The sequence below is a fragment of the Oryctolagus cuniculus genome, chromosome 3 (assembly GCF_964237555.1).
Source record: "Oryctolagus cuniculus chromosome 3, mOryCun1.1, whole genome shotgun sequence".
In the NCBI taxonomy this organism is placed as follows: Eukaryota; Metazoa; Chordata; class Mammalia; order Lagomorpha; family Leporidae; genus Oryctolagus; species Oryctolagus cuniculus.
The window spans coordinates 22,828,398-22,842,590 of NC_091434.1; the positions used below are offsets into that span (position 1 = coordinate 22,828,398).

General features: G+C 48.3%; 1 protein-coding gene across 4 annotated transcripts in view; it reads right to left on the reverse strand.

Annotated features, from left to right (window-relative positions):
• Window positions 1-14,193, reverse strand: part of SMARCAL1 (SNF2 related chromatin remodeling annealing helicase 1) — a 63,212-nt gene that overhangs the window by 28,007 nt on the left and 21,012 nt on the right. For all 4 annotated transcript variants that reach the window (XM_008259123.4, XM_051848208.2, XM_008259124.4 and 1 more), the window contains exons 7-9: window positions 13,813-13,963; window positions 12,233-12,394; window positions 9,455-9,520 (exon numbers count right to left, since the gene is read on the reverse strand). In XM_008259123.4, the coding sequence (XP_008257345.1) occupies window positions 9,455-9,520; window positions 12,233-12,394; window positions 13,813-13,963 (379 nt within the window). The remainder of the gene's footprint in view (window positions 1-9,454; window positions 9,521-12,232; window positions 12,395-13,812; window positions 13,964-14,193) is intronic.

Below are 14,193 nucleotides of genomic sequence, written 5' to 3' on the forward strand. Positions count from 1 at the left end.
AACCACACTTGATTTTCTTCAAAGGAAAAATAAAGCCTTCCTCGACTCAGCTTCGCATGGCCTTGATCCGAGAGAATCTCGACACAAGCTCACTTTGCAGCTGACAAGGACTTTGGGCAGTGGGCTGCGGCTGCATTTACCTGAAGCTCAGCCCAGGCCTGTAGTAGCCTGCTCAGCAGTGGGGAAGATGGAGGTAAGTGGTCAGTTCCAATGATGATGAACTTCAGGTTCTTCACGACCCTGTCACCAACCTGACCCAAAGAGGTTCAGATCCAAACATCGCACCTCTTACAAATGACAGAACAGACCAAGAAAACTTACAAGGAGACAGACCTGCTATATTGGAACAAGAAATCATCACAAAATACTAGAGATAAAATCCTCGTCAGCTCTGAGAAGGTCTCCTACTATGGAGCTTGGGTGTCTAGAAAGAGCTTATTAACCACTGTAACCTTGACTTAATGACAGTAGTAGAAGAAAATCGTATGAAGTAAATCACCTAGGAGAGGAAATTAGGCTTTCAAATGGATACACTGCCTCATAAAAATAAATAAATAAATGGGGAACAGAGGGAAGAAAAATGATTCTTTATGAATATACAACATACAGAGCTTCTGCCCTCTCAACAACCCCTGATACCTAATTCTGTTATGATGGGAGAGCTGTGAATTTCTCCAGCTGTAATTTTCCACAGTTCAATTACCCAGGCCTTCTAATTTCCTGCATGGTTTAATGCAGACTCATTAAAATAACAATGAGCTTCTTGAATGATGTCTGTAGCATCTTCTGCATTGACGTAAGACCATTTCAATGAAATGGGCAAAATGAAAAGTTTTATCAATAAGAGAAAATCTGCCCATCATCCCAAACCTGTTCCCCACATCGCTGTGCTCGCCTGGGAATGGAGCCTGGGCAAAAACAGCCTGCACATCAGGGGATGGAATTCAACTGAGGGTCTTCTGCCAGACATTTAAAGGATGTAGTTAACACCAAGTCGGTTCTCCCATAACCTTCCCAGGGTAGACAGTGACAGGAGCACTGTAAATGGACCTCTGTGGGCATTAAAAGGCAGAGAAAACACTACCAAACAAGCTAGCACCGAGAAGAAACCAGAATGGTGCCTCCCCAGTTATGAAATAATTTAGACTGCTCCCTGCTCAGCCCCCACATGTCTGAATTGTCTCCACTGTCATCTGCGTGGCCTCTAACCCGTGCCCAGCTGCAAATGATTCACAGGACTTCTTTGTCTCCACCTCTGAGAACTTCCAGTCCAGGAAAATATAAATGCACACAACTGCACAAATCAACACTAAACAGAACGCACTTTACAGTTAACTCCTCTGGTTAAGGAAAGAAAGCTGCAATGGGACCATGTGGGGAAATGATTTTTACTCGGTGTCCCCGAGACTGTGCCTCACAGGAGCAGACACGGCTGGGGGCTGTGTCCTCACGGGCTGGAGGTGGGAAAGCCCTGCAGAGCAGGTCCACTGCAGGACAAGCTGGTATATGTCATCTGTCAAGGAGACTCCAGGGTAGTAATCCAAGGAGATAAACTACACATGGATTTTAAGAAATGGGCCAAGAGAAGGCTCTGCTATAGAAAACAGCTGAAGTTGTTTTAAGGTCATGCAAGAAGCAGTCCAGAACTTTTTCCATCAGTTTCCACTGTCATCATTATTTTTCCCCCAACTGAGCATTACAGAACTATTCTAATTGGTCATACTTGACCAAGACCTCCAGACTAGGAAAAAAATCATGTTCCAAAAAGCTCAGATCTTATACCCAGTGTTATTCCCAAAGGCACTTTAAATAGATTTTATGTAATATATTCAATTTAGGCAGGACATGGAGAAGGCAGGTGACATCAGCAACAAGGCCAAGTCCACACCACACAAGTGTCCCAGCACTCGTTAACCATGACCTGGCAGCAACACTGAGGCTCTGTTTTAATTTGTTCAGAAGCCATCACAGAATCTTGAAAAACAAGGAGAATGGTAAGCATCATTTGGAGGTACATGGCCAAAAGTCCGCAGATCAAGAACAAACGCTGGGACTGGCGCTGTGGCGTAGCGGGTGGAGCTGCTGCCTGCAGTGCTGGCATCCCATATGGGCACCAGTTTGAGTCCTGGCTGCTCCACTTCTGATCCAGCTCTCTGCTATGGCCTGGAAAAGCAGTGGAGGATGGCCCAAGTCCTTGGGCCCCTGCACCCACGTGGGAGACCAGGAGGAAGTTCCTGGCTCCTGGCTTCGGATTGGCACAGTTTCGGCCACTGCAGCCAATTGGAGAGTGAACGAGTGGATGGAAGAACTCTCTCTCTCTCTCTCTGTCTCTCCTCCTCTCTGTGTGTAACTCTGACTTTCAAATAAATAAATCTCTTAAAAAAAAAAAAAAAATAAGGGCCAGTGCCATGGCTTACTTGGCTAATCCTCCGCCTGCAGCACCGGCACCCTGGGTTCTAGTCCTAGTTGGGGTGCCAGATTCTGTCCCGGTTGCTCCTCTTCCAGTCCAGTTCTCTGCTGTGGCCTGGGAGTGCAGTGGAGGATGGCCCAAGTGCTTGGGCCCTGCACCCGCACGGGAGACCGGGAGGAAGCACCTGGCTCCTGGATTCGGATCCGCGCAGCACCGGCCATGGCGGCCATTAGGTGAGTGAACCAAAGGAAGGAAGACCTTTCTCTCTGTCTCTGTCTCTCTCTCTCTCACTGTCTAACTCTGCCTGTCAAAAAAAAAAAAAAAAAAAATGCTGCTTTCAGGGCATGGAAAGCTAAGACACTGTAGCAAAAAATGTCCTACGTGAAAGACCTCTGTGAGGGAGACCCCAGTGGAAAGAAGTGGCCATCAAAGAAGGTTGTACCTTTCTCCAAAGGGCGGAGAGAGCTTCCACTTTGCTTATGTCCCTGTCTAAATACTGATAGAGTCTGTGGATTCAAAAGGCTTCCATAGCCTAGGCAGCTCATGTCAAGGGCCTGGGTTGTCACTGATGTCATACATAATAGCATTAATTGTTAAATTAACAACAAGAGTCATTGTGCATTAACTCCCCATGCAGGACCTCTGACCTCAATGAGTTGTATTATGAAAGTTAACTGTAAAGCTAGTTCTCAAACAATTTTGTGTGTGTGTGCATGTGTGTGCAAATTGTTGAAATCTTTACTTAGTATAGAGTTGGTCTTCTGTGTACAAAGTTAACTGAAAATGAGTCTTAATGGAGAATAGGACTGGGAAGGGGAGAGGGAGGAGGAGGAGGGGTAGGAATGTGGGCGGGAGGGTGGGTATGATGGGAAGAGTAACTATATTCCTAAAGTTGTACTTATGAAATTTGTATTCCTTAAAAAATAAATAAAAATAAAATAAAAAAAAGAACTACTGCTACATCACAGACACTACCCAAGGAGCAATAAGAGCAGATGTAGAGACAGGAACAAGAGGAAAGATGCAGTGACTGGAGTCTGGGAAGAACACCGAAGTTGTATTGTTCATTCTATTCCTGAGTAGTGCTCCCCATGACAAACAAGACAGACCAAGACAAACGGCACAATTATGACCACTGTTGACTAGAGGCCACTCAGTGATACTTGAGGAATGGCCTTTCTGAGTCTCTCATTAGGTCAGTGTATTTCATAGAAACAATTCCTTCTAGGTTCTAGCTCGTGTTCCAAAAAGACAGACAGTTCTAGTCAAAAGTCTGAAAGGTGCTGACTTCACTAAGTTTTTCTGCAGGACAACCACAATGCTTTCAAGGTGGAGATCACTGCTCTGATGTCAATAAAATTCAGATGGCACATACAAGGGGAATTCTTGTATAAGAACAGACAGAAAGAAGAGTAAGACCACAGGTGCACAGGTTCAAAAATATAAAAATTTAGGGCCAGCCTTGTGCAGCAAGTTAAACCACTGCTCATGATGCCAGCATCTCATATCAGAGTGCCGATCTGAGACCTGGCCACTCTGCTCCTGATCCAGCTTCCTGTTAATGAGTCTGGGAAGCAGTGGAAGATGGTCCAAGTGCTTGGGCTCCTATCCTATGTGGGAGTCCCAGATGGACATCCAGGCTCCTGGCTTCAGCCTGGCCCAGTCCTGCTGTTGCAGCCTTTTGGGGGAGTGAACCAGTGAATGCATCTCCTTTCTGTTGTACTGCCTTTCAAATAAAAAAATAAATAAATCTTTTTTGCAAATATCAAAATGTTTTAAGAACACCTCAAATGGTTTAATTATAGTTGATTAAACTAATGCCACTCTCAACTTTAAGGCATGCAAAACACTTGTGGATAGGCATAATTAACACAGCACATAGACTAAAATTAAATACTCAGGTGGATTTTTTTTTTTAATCTGGAAAAGACAGACTATTTTACTGTGTGTTTTAAATGCCAGTAATTTCTTTTCACATTTGACTCCATAAAGAAAATAGGGAACTAATCCAGAACTACTGGACCCCAGAGCTCTTGTCCCATAGCGTCATCATACCAGGGAAGAAAATGGAATACACAGGTTGACAACTCCCTCCCCTCTGCCCTAGGAGAGGCCAAGAGCCATCTCTCAGATGTAGGGGGATGAGGTTTTCTGCTCCCCACTTCCCTATTGCATGAAAAGATGGTCATTGCTGTGTGGGAGGTATCAGCTGAGGCCAAGTTACCATTTACCAACAGGAAATGGAAAATATGGACTTTAATACATTTATGCAACAGGATGCGATCTTCAAAGTCATTTATTTTAATTTACTAGAAAGGCAGAAAGAGAGAGAGCCAGAGAGAGTGAACACAAGTACTTCCATCTGCTGGTTCACTTCCCAAATGCACAAAACAGTCATGGCTGGACCAAACCAAAGCCAGGAGCTGGGAACTCCATCAGGATCTCCCACATGGGTGGGAGGGACCTAATAAGTACCTGAGCCATCCCCTGCTGCCTCCCCCAGTGTACGTTAGCAGAGACTAGATGCGAAGGCAGGACTTGATCCCAGGCAGTCTGATATAGGGCTTAACCCATTGCACCACAATGCATGACCCCAGAACGCTGTTTGTAAGAATGAGTGAAGAGTCATGTGGCAGGATATGGAATGACTTCCAAGATACGTGAAGGGAAAAAGGTGGACATAAAACTGGTCACAGAACACTGTGGAGGGAGAAAGAAAATACACATAACCCTACTTACATGTGAGTGGGCTACTTCACAGAGGTAAACCTGAAAATTTGGTAACCATGGCTACCTCAGGGACAGACACCAAGGGATGGGGGATCCAGAGGTGACAGGAAGAATTATTTTTCACTATTCACTCTTTTGCACCATTTGAATTCATCATCTATTTAAGAAAAACGAAAAGGAGAAAGCTCACATAGTATATACCATCTCATCAAGTCAACAGACACACAAAAAGTACACTACTCACAGAAAGAGCAAAACAGCTATTCGTTAGGAAAAGAGGGTAAGGCAGTGGGGATCTTTTTCCTTTCTCTCCCTCTCTCTGTCGGCTCACTAGGCTAATCATCCGCCTTGCGGCGCCGGCACACCGGGTTCTAGTCCCGGTGGGGGCACCGGATTGTGTCCCAGTTGCCCCTCTTCCAGGCCAGCTCTCTGCTGTGGCCAGGGTGTGCAGTGGATGATGGCCCAAGTGCTTGGGCCCTGCACCCCATGGGAGACCAGGATAAGTACCTGGCTCCTGCCTTTGGATCAGTGTGGTGCGCCGGCCGTGGCGGCCATTGGAGGTGAACCAACGGCAAAAGGAAGACCTTTCTCTCTGTCTCTCTCTCTCACTGTCCACTCTGCCTGTCAAAATAAATAAATAAATAAATAAATAAAATCTTTAAAACAAATGACTTATTTTGTCATTACACTGTTGTAACAATGAAGTCAAGGTAAATAAGACACAATTAAACTAAACAAACCAACCAACCCAAACACACCTCACTGTTCAAATGTGCACTGCTGGAGTCGTGTACACAAAGAGAGGCCCCAGTACGGGCTGGATGGGAGTGAAGATGGCTACTATGCCTGGCCACACTGTACTTCAAAGGCTTCCAGGAAAGGATAAAATGAAAACTGAAACAGCAATTCTGATTGTAGAAATCTGTTCTGATAATTATGCAAGCAAGGTACATATGGATATTCAACGTTCACTTCTAGAATTATTTATAACTGCACAAAAGGGAAGCAACCCAGTACCTGACACTGGGGTGAGTGCAGGAGCTGTGTCTACAGGACAGACTACTGAAGGGCATGATCCTGCCCTACAACTAACATGTTAGAAGAATAACCAGACTGCCAACAACTGTCTCCTCCCCTGCACGGACCAAAGGTGATTTTAACCTTGTTTCTTACAACTTCCAGTCTTGCCTGCTTTCACACATCTGCATGTAAAAATACAAACACCTTACTTAGTATTAGTAGCCTAGGCAAGCTGTGTGTTGGGGAAGGAAGATGTCACATTTCCCAGGAAATAATGGCACCAGTTTCTTATAACCTAACAACACATCCTTTAAATGCCAACTGCTGCAGGATCGGGCCCTGCTATCGCAAAAAGATTGCACCATAAAGTCTAATTACCTCATTAAGCATACTGCTGAAAATATCTTCTGATATTAATTATCAGAACATAGTTCTAAGAGATGTACACATTAGAGGAACAATCAAGTGGTATTAAATTAGGCCCTTATGTGGCTTTTCAAAGACATACTTTACTTCCTCCCAATTAGCCTCTTATTCCAAAAACATTCAGATTAATTTCCCCAGTGTACCCGTATTTAGATCAGCGCTTCTCAACATGGGTGGAGGAGTACGAGATGGGCAGGCAGTAATCTGTCCCCTCCAGGGGCCATTTGGCGACATCTGGAGACAATTTTGGTTATCACAACTGGGAGGTACTACTGGCATCTAGTGGGAAGAAGCCAAGGATGCTATCAAACACCCTACAGTGCACAGGCAGCTCCCCACCACAAAGAACTGTCCAACCTAAAATGTCAATAGCACGAAGATTACAATCTAGGTGAAAACAGAGCAGAGAGATGAAATGTTTACTTAACAGAGTAGCATAAAACGCCCTATCCTACTCCCACATCCCAACCCTGCCATGGTCCAGCATTCCATGAAGTCAATGGGACAGAAGAGAGTGGCCTCAGGCCACCCGCAGGAAGAACAAGCCTGGCCTATGGGTCCTATTTTAAAAGATAAATCCATCCAGATTCTATAGCAACCACAGACTACAGCGTACTAGTTAGAAGTGTAAAGATTTTTTTCAAATGTGTCACTCTGAAATACGTCCAAGACATTAAAGAGGAACCTGCTGTTCCCAAAGGCTCAGAGGCACAGAGCTCGGGCACCGACATGTAGCAGCGGGCCTGGCCAGGCAGCTGCTGCACCGACACTGACGCTGGTTCTGCTTCGAAGCTTTCATATTCTAATGTTAATGATACAATCTATCTATTGAGCAATTTCTTTTGTCTAAACAATCAGGGGTCTAGATTTAATTTTAGTTATGGCTCTAATATTGGGTCCACAGTACAAAGGCCTAAGAGTATTTTTCTAAGGAAAACACATTAAAGTCTCCCAAAAGAAGGGGTCACCACCCTAGGAAAATGAATTCCTTTTAGTGGGTCCCCAAATGGCCAGTGATATATAAATATTTATAGGTAATATGAGCAGAGGATCAAGCTTTTAAGTAAAGGACTTTTACTTTCAGATTTGGAGCCTATGACATCAACCTGTCTCGGAAGAGATATATTGCCTGCTAGCCCTAAAAAACCTAAAGCTTGAAATAGCAGGCACCTAAATGTGTTTTGCAGGTGGTCAGTAGAATTAAGATAATTTTCCAATACTAAGTTTCACTAACATTTAGCATATTTGGTTTCCCAAGCTTGGGTAAAAATTAAACTTTCAAATAAGAACTATATATATATATATATTTTTTTTTAAAGATTTTATTTATTTACTTGAAAGGCAGAGTGAGAGAGGGAGCAATATCTCCCACTTGCTGGTTTACTCCCCAAATACCCACAATAGGCAGGGCTAGACCAGGCAGAAGCCGGGAGCTAGGAACTCCAGCCAGGTCTCCCACATGAGTGGCAGGACCCCAAGTGTTTGGACCATCACTTGCTGCCTCTCGGGTGCACATTAGCAGGAAGCTGGGTGGAAAGTGGAGGCGGGACTGGACCCCAGGCACTCTGATATGGGATGCAATGTCCCAGGGGGCAGCTTTACCACTGTTCCACAATGATGGCTCCCAAAGCTTTGTGCAACACAAATGCTGTCTTAATAGAGTAGAGGGTGGACCTACACTCTGCTCAGCCCACACAGAACAAAGTGGATTTCTCCAAAGTCATCTGTGGGAGATTTCTTACTTGGCATGCGAGGAACGGGGACTTTTCTAATTACACTTCCCCTTTTCCCAATATAAGGAAAAACTCACTCTACAAACACAGAAGAAAAGCTGGGGGCCGGCCCCTGTCCGGGGTAGGGCACAGGAACACAGAGCAGACACAGAAGAAACATGCAGCCTAGATTGCACGTCAGATGACATGCAAAAAGACTTGAACCTACACCACATACCCATGCCCACCTGCCCTGAGGCCAGTGCTCACACCATCACACCATCACCGACAGGAATGTAGGGAGCTGGTCCTCCCACTAACCCAACAGGCTTAGGGCAGCATGGAGAAGGGTCTCGGCTACTGGGACAAGTCTCAGTGTGGCCAGCACTTCCTGACGAGACACCAGCTCCAGACTGTTTTGTTTTTGTTTTTGTTTTTTTTTTTGACAGGCGGAGTGGACAGTGAGAGAGAGAGACAGAGAAAGGTCTTCCTTTGCCGTTGGTTCACCACCCTCCAATGGCCACCGCGGCCAGTGCGCTGCAGCCGGCGCACCGCGCTGATCCGATGGCAGGAGCCAGGTGCTTCTCCTGGTCTCCCATGGGGTGCAGGGCCCAAGCACTTGGGCCATCCTCCACTGCACTCCCTGTCCACAGCAGAGAGCTGGCCTGGAAGAGGGGCAACTGGAACAGAATCCGGCGCCCCAACTGGGACTAGAACCCGGTGTGCTGGCGCCACAGGCGGAGGATTAGCCTAGTGAGCTGCGGCGCCGGCCCAGCCTGGTTCTTAATCTGTGTAACTCATCCTCTGGGCTCCCAGGGCCTCGATGGCTTTGCCACTACAAATGACTTAGAGACCGGCAGTTTCTCCTGAGTTGCTGGAGACTCTCCCTAGAGGAGGATCCTGGAGTCCAGCCCGACCTGTGACCCTCAATAGGTCTTCAACTTGAGACAGGGATGACAGCACTGACTGTTGGCTCCTTAGCAGGGTATCAGGAGGAAAATGAACCAGATGCCCTGAGTCGATGCTGAGTTCTGTCTCAGGCCCCAGGCATGGACTGCAGCCCTGCTCTCCAAGGACCCTCGGCAAACCCGAGCAAACACAGCAGGTCTTGCAGCTGGTCCAAATTCAGGCTCCCTCTCTTCCCAGCAGTACCCACCTTCAGGAGCGGCATAGCGGCTCGGCAGCGGGCTGTCTTGCTATTCTTGAGGAAGTGGGATTCATCCTAGAAAGCAAACAGCAATGTAGTTAAACAAGGTGCATTCCTGAGTGGACAGAGAGCGGGCACACCTCATGCCTGATGCTGGCCTGGCATTTGTTGAGTATCAGATGCCTCCCTGGGGACATCATCATCCAGGGGACAGAGCTGTGGGCTAGGGAAGGACCCAGGGTACTGGAGGGCAGCTTCTCTACCACACGGGTCAGTTGCTTCAGCTCTCGGGGACACTCTCCCACCCAGGAAGTGGGACTGGTGGTTTTCACCCTGCCCACTGCCTTGTGAGGGGCATGAGAGTGGAGTGCTGAAGACCCACTGAGTGTCCTGTTCTGTGTGAGGCTCTGGGGGGCCTGGCCACTTCCCGGGGGCTTGCAGTGCAATAAGGATGTCAGACACGCCAACAGCTGATCAGACATAAGCACTGGCACTGAGGCGGGTGTGGACAGAGCACTGTGGGAACTCAGACTTGGGAGGACAATGACAGGACTCCTGTCCTCAAGGGACTGCATGTGATGTTCGGAGCCCAGAGGCTGATTGCTTACAGAGCTGCATTCTGTGCGTGAGCAAACATGAAGTTCGCTACAGCTGCTAAACCCAAATAGACATCTAACACATTATTAGTCGTTGGGGACAAGTTTATGGTTTGGTACACGGATGCCTTGGTGAATGACTCTGAGCAACTACATCGCCTCTCTATGGTACCAGTTTCTCCATCTGTAAAATGGGTATAACAGTTTCCAGAGCATGAGGTTGTTGTTACGTCTTCAATGGGCTAACACATGTAAAGCCCTTGGAAGTCCTGTCACTCAGACAGCACTCAACAGCATCGTATGACTGCATGACTGCAGCTACCGGACAGGGCCCGGCTCCGTCCCTGAAGGTGAACCAGTAGTCCCTGTTCCATATCAGCTATAGGGAATAAAAGAGGCCTCAAAAGCACGACGGGGGGCGAACGTGAGATGATGACCCCGAAACGCCAGGGCAGTTTCAGCCCCAGAATCCTGCAGTGTTAAGATCTGTGCTCCAGTTTCACGGCAAGCCCTCATGACAGCTGTGAGAAGAGTGTTTACAGATAGAAACCGCAGCAAATACAAAACGTGGAAGGCAGCGGACCTGTTCAGCCAACGGGTGAAAAGCGTGGCATGACTGGAACGGGCTGCAGGAACAGCCGGAACCTGAAGCTTCTCTAAGAGTTGGGACATCTCAGAGCGGCCACTTCATTCCTCCAAAGAGGACTGGGCTCTTCCTCAGCTGCAGAATAAACCAGCCCTGGTGGTAAGCAGCTGGCCCAAACTCAGACGGCAGGGTAGGTGAGGGGCCAGAGCCAGAGCGGCAAGGATGCTGAAGCCAGGGGCAACTCAGCTTTCCTCTCGAGCTTGCTGGCTCCTGCCTGTAGTCTCTCTCACAGTCAGGCTCGCCAGCTGTGAAGCGGATGCCTCACAAGGACGCAGGATACCTGCTCCGGGGGGTTGGGGTGGGAGGATCTGCGATCATATATGAAGGACCCAATGGAAGGTAACACACCTGAAAGGAAGGTATTGTTCTGCCTACACACCCTAGAGCTCCTGCCATCATCCTGGAACACCTTCTACTGTTTTTCATTTCACATGCCGGCTGACATTTTTAAAAAGCCACACTTGAATTTGTGCCAAACCAGAAATGACTCCCCGTAAGACTCAGAGAGATGTTTTAGCTTTGAAAAAAAATGTCCACATTTACATTTTCTTATGCTAAGAACACAGTGTTGTTCTTAGGTCCAAAACACAACACCAGACTCCCTGAGGGCAGCAATTGTGTCTCCTCCTGCCGCAATACTTTCATCTGCGAGCTGCGTCGACACCCTCAGTGCTGGCAGAGCTGGCTGGGTACCAAGGCCGCCTGTGCTTTCCTTATGAAGCGTGTGAGCAGTTAAAAGAAGGAAAGCCAGTAACTGACAGGTGTGCTATCAAATCTGTGAGACTTTTGTTACAAGAAATAAAAATACTAGTGCAAAACATACTTTTTTTTCCCCCCTAGGGGGAGAGATGCTGTGACTCCACAGTGGCTGGAAGACATCAATTAACTGCTTGAGCTGTGAGTCTGAGCTACTCCTTGCTGTCTCCAGTGGGTCCCTGGAGCCTCAGGCAGCCTGGAGTTCATGTGTGGGCTCCACCTAGGACCTCACATGGTGGAAGAGATGGGCTAGAAAGTCCCAGCATGCCTGATTCATCATATTTTGGAAAAAGCTGCCTGGGATATGCTAACATCAGGCGGGCTGAGAACCCTGATTTGAGAGGAAGAAACACTAGTTCCCCACAAAATAAACACAGTGATTTCTACTCTCCTAGACACTGACTGAGGCTCGGTAAGACATCAGAATTCTTAGTACTTTTAACGAAAGGTTTCCAGAGATAAATTACTTTGCCAAGGGACAGGCATTGGCCTGCCGGCTGAGACACCAGCTAAGATGCCTTTGTCCCAGCATCTTAATTCCTAGGCCTGGCTCCTGACTGCAGCCTCGTGCTAATAAAAAATCCAGGAAGCATCAGTGAGGGCACAAGAGATCGGGTCCCGGCCATGCATGCGGGAGACCAGACTGATTCCCAGCTCCTGGCTGCAGCCTGGCCCAGCTCCAGCTGTTGTGAGCATTTGGGGTTTGGGAAGTCAATCAGCAGATGGGATCCCCCCCCCCCCCAATAAATAAAATAAGAACAAACAGAAAATCCTTGCCAAGCCACTTACAATGATGACAACTTTAAAAGAGGCGGTTTTTAGCTGTTTATCCAGCCTGCTAAGAAGGTCAAAACTGACAATGTTGACCAAGCCAGCTGTCAGACAGTCCTTCCCGGTCACCACGACGTTGACGCGATCTGGGCTCAGAGATGGCAGCCACCGTAGGAAGGCCTGGGGGTGACAGGAGAGAACAAAACCCACATGAGGGTCTGGCACTGCAACTGCCACTGCAGCCGCAGCCCACGTAGTGACACCTGCACGGTGGGCCAACTTCAGCCTTCCCTGAAAAGTGAACCCAGTTTCATTCGTGCATGTCCACCTGTGTCTGCCACAACCCTTGTCCCACACACAGGTGCCCTTCTCCCCATCACCCACTCTTTCGCTGGCCACTGATGGTACCCCCCTCCCCGTCGGCAGCTGTGGGTTCCATCTAAGTGGTCTCTGACTACACAGCAGGCTTCTGCAGTAAAAGAACACGACTCTTCTCAAGAATTTTCTAAACGACTTAGCAGAAAGAAATCTATAAAGGGCTGAAGGCAAACTGAGTGTTCCCTGATGACACTGGAAATGTTTACATCAATGTTTTCTACCTAGCCACCTGCTCCCCCCAGCAATCTTACCCTCTTTAGTCAAACCCAGGACCCGGAGCCAGCAGAAGTCTTCCAGGTACCATGTCAGCACCTAGGTGGCCAGCTGCTCCCCCGCCTGGCTGACACTGCTGTGATACCAGGGGTGCTGGCCTTTCGTAGTCCCAGGCCTGCTCGTAACCATGTGCCTATCTGACTCTCCCGCAGAATCTGTGAAGGTGCAGTGGGACTCTAACACACACAACGCACATACTGAGTGCCTGCCTTCCTGATTACAAGGTCAGGAAAAGAACAAGGCACTGTTCTGATGCACACTCGTGAAGCTGTTTGGTCTATCTTAGGTCAGAGTAGCACGTCTAAGCAGGAGGCTCAGCAGCAGCAGGTGGAGCTGCCTCCTCTCCACGGCGGCTTAGGGAGACTTTGAGGGAGTCATAGGTCGACGGCAGCCATACAAAGCTTGGAACGGCCCCAGCCAGCGAGCGAGGTCTTCCTAAGCTGAGTGAGCTTGGGGGGATTTCAATTCATGTCACAGAACCACTCTGACTCCTGGATGTACAGTAGGAAAAGCTCCAGGGTGAGAGATAATTCAGTGCTCATGTCAGGCCCTTCCCCTCCAAAGGCATCCGGCAGCCAGTGAACGCTGACCCACAGCAAACCCTGGGCCGAGACGTCAGCCAAGGGGACCTCACCCGCAGGACGCGTGGAGCCCCATGGGAGTCGGTCTGGTCATCTGTCGGGGGGCCACTGCACCTGACTACAATGGGATTTAGGGGAAATAAAGGAGGTAAAAAAAAAAACCTTGAGAATAAAGTGCGGTACGGCTGGAGGGTACGGGCAGCAGGCCAGCAGGGGCGCTGCAGGGATCAGCTGACAGAAGGACCTGAGTCTCTATGACAGTCACTCCTTGGCTTTCCTCCCTAAAAGCAGACTTTTATTTATTTATTTATTACTTTAACACCGAGGGCAACCCTCGGTAAGATTCCCAAGACAGAGAGAATTCACCTGCTCCCAGGTGAAGCGCACGGAGGATGGCACCACCACCAGCAGCGGCCACTCCTTCCGGTAAAAGGCGGCGATGCAAATGGCTTGGATGGTCTTCCCCAGGCCCATGTCGTCGGCAAGCAGCAGGCGGCCTCTCTTGGCTATGGCAAAACTGAAAGCACACGAGGGAACGTCAACAGCAGGGTCCATTCTCCTGGGGCGTCAGTTAATCCGGCTCAGCGAAGCGGGTAAGCACTGGGTGCCGTAAGCGACTGCACCACTCAGCATGGGCCATCCTCACAGCAAAACTCGCTCCCCAAGGAGGAGAGAGCAGCAGACAACCAGGGGCGCAATACGTGAATAAAAAAAGGAAGCATGAGGCCAGCGCTGTTGCATAGTAGT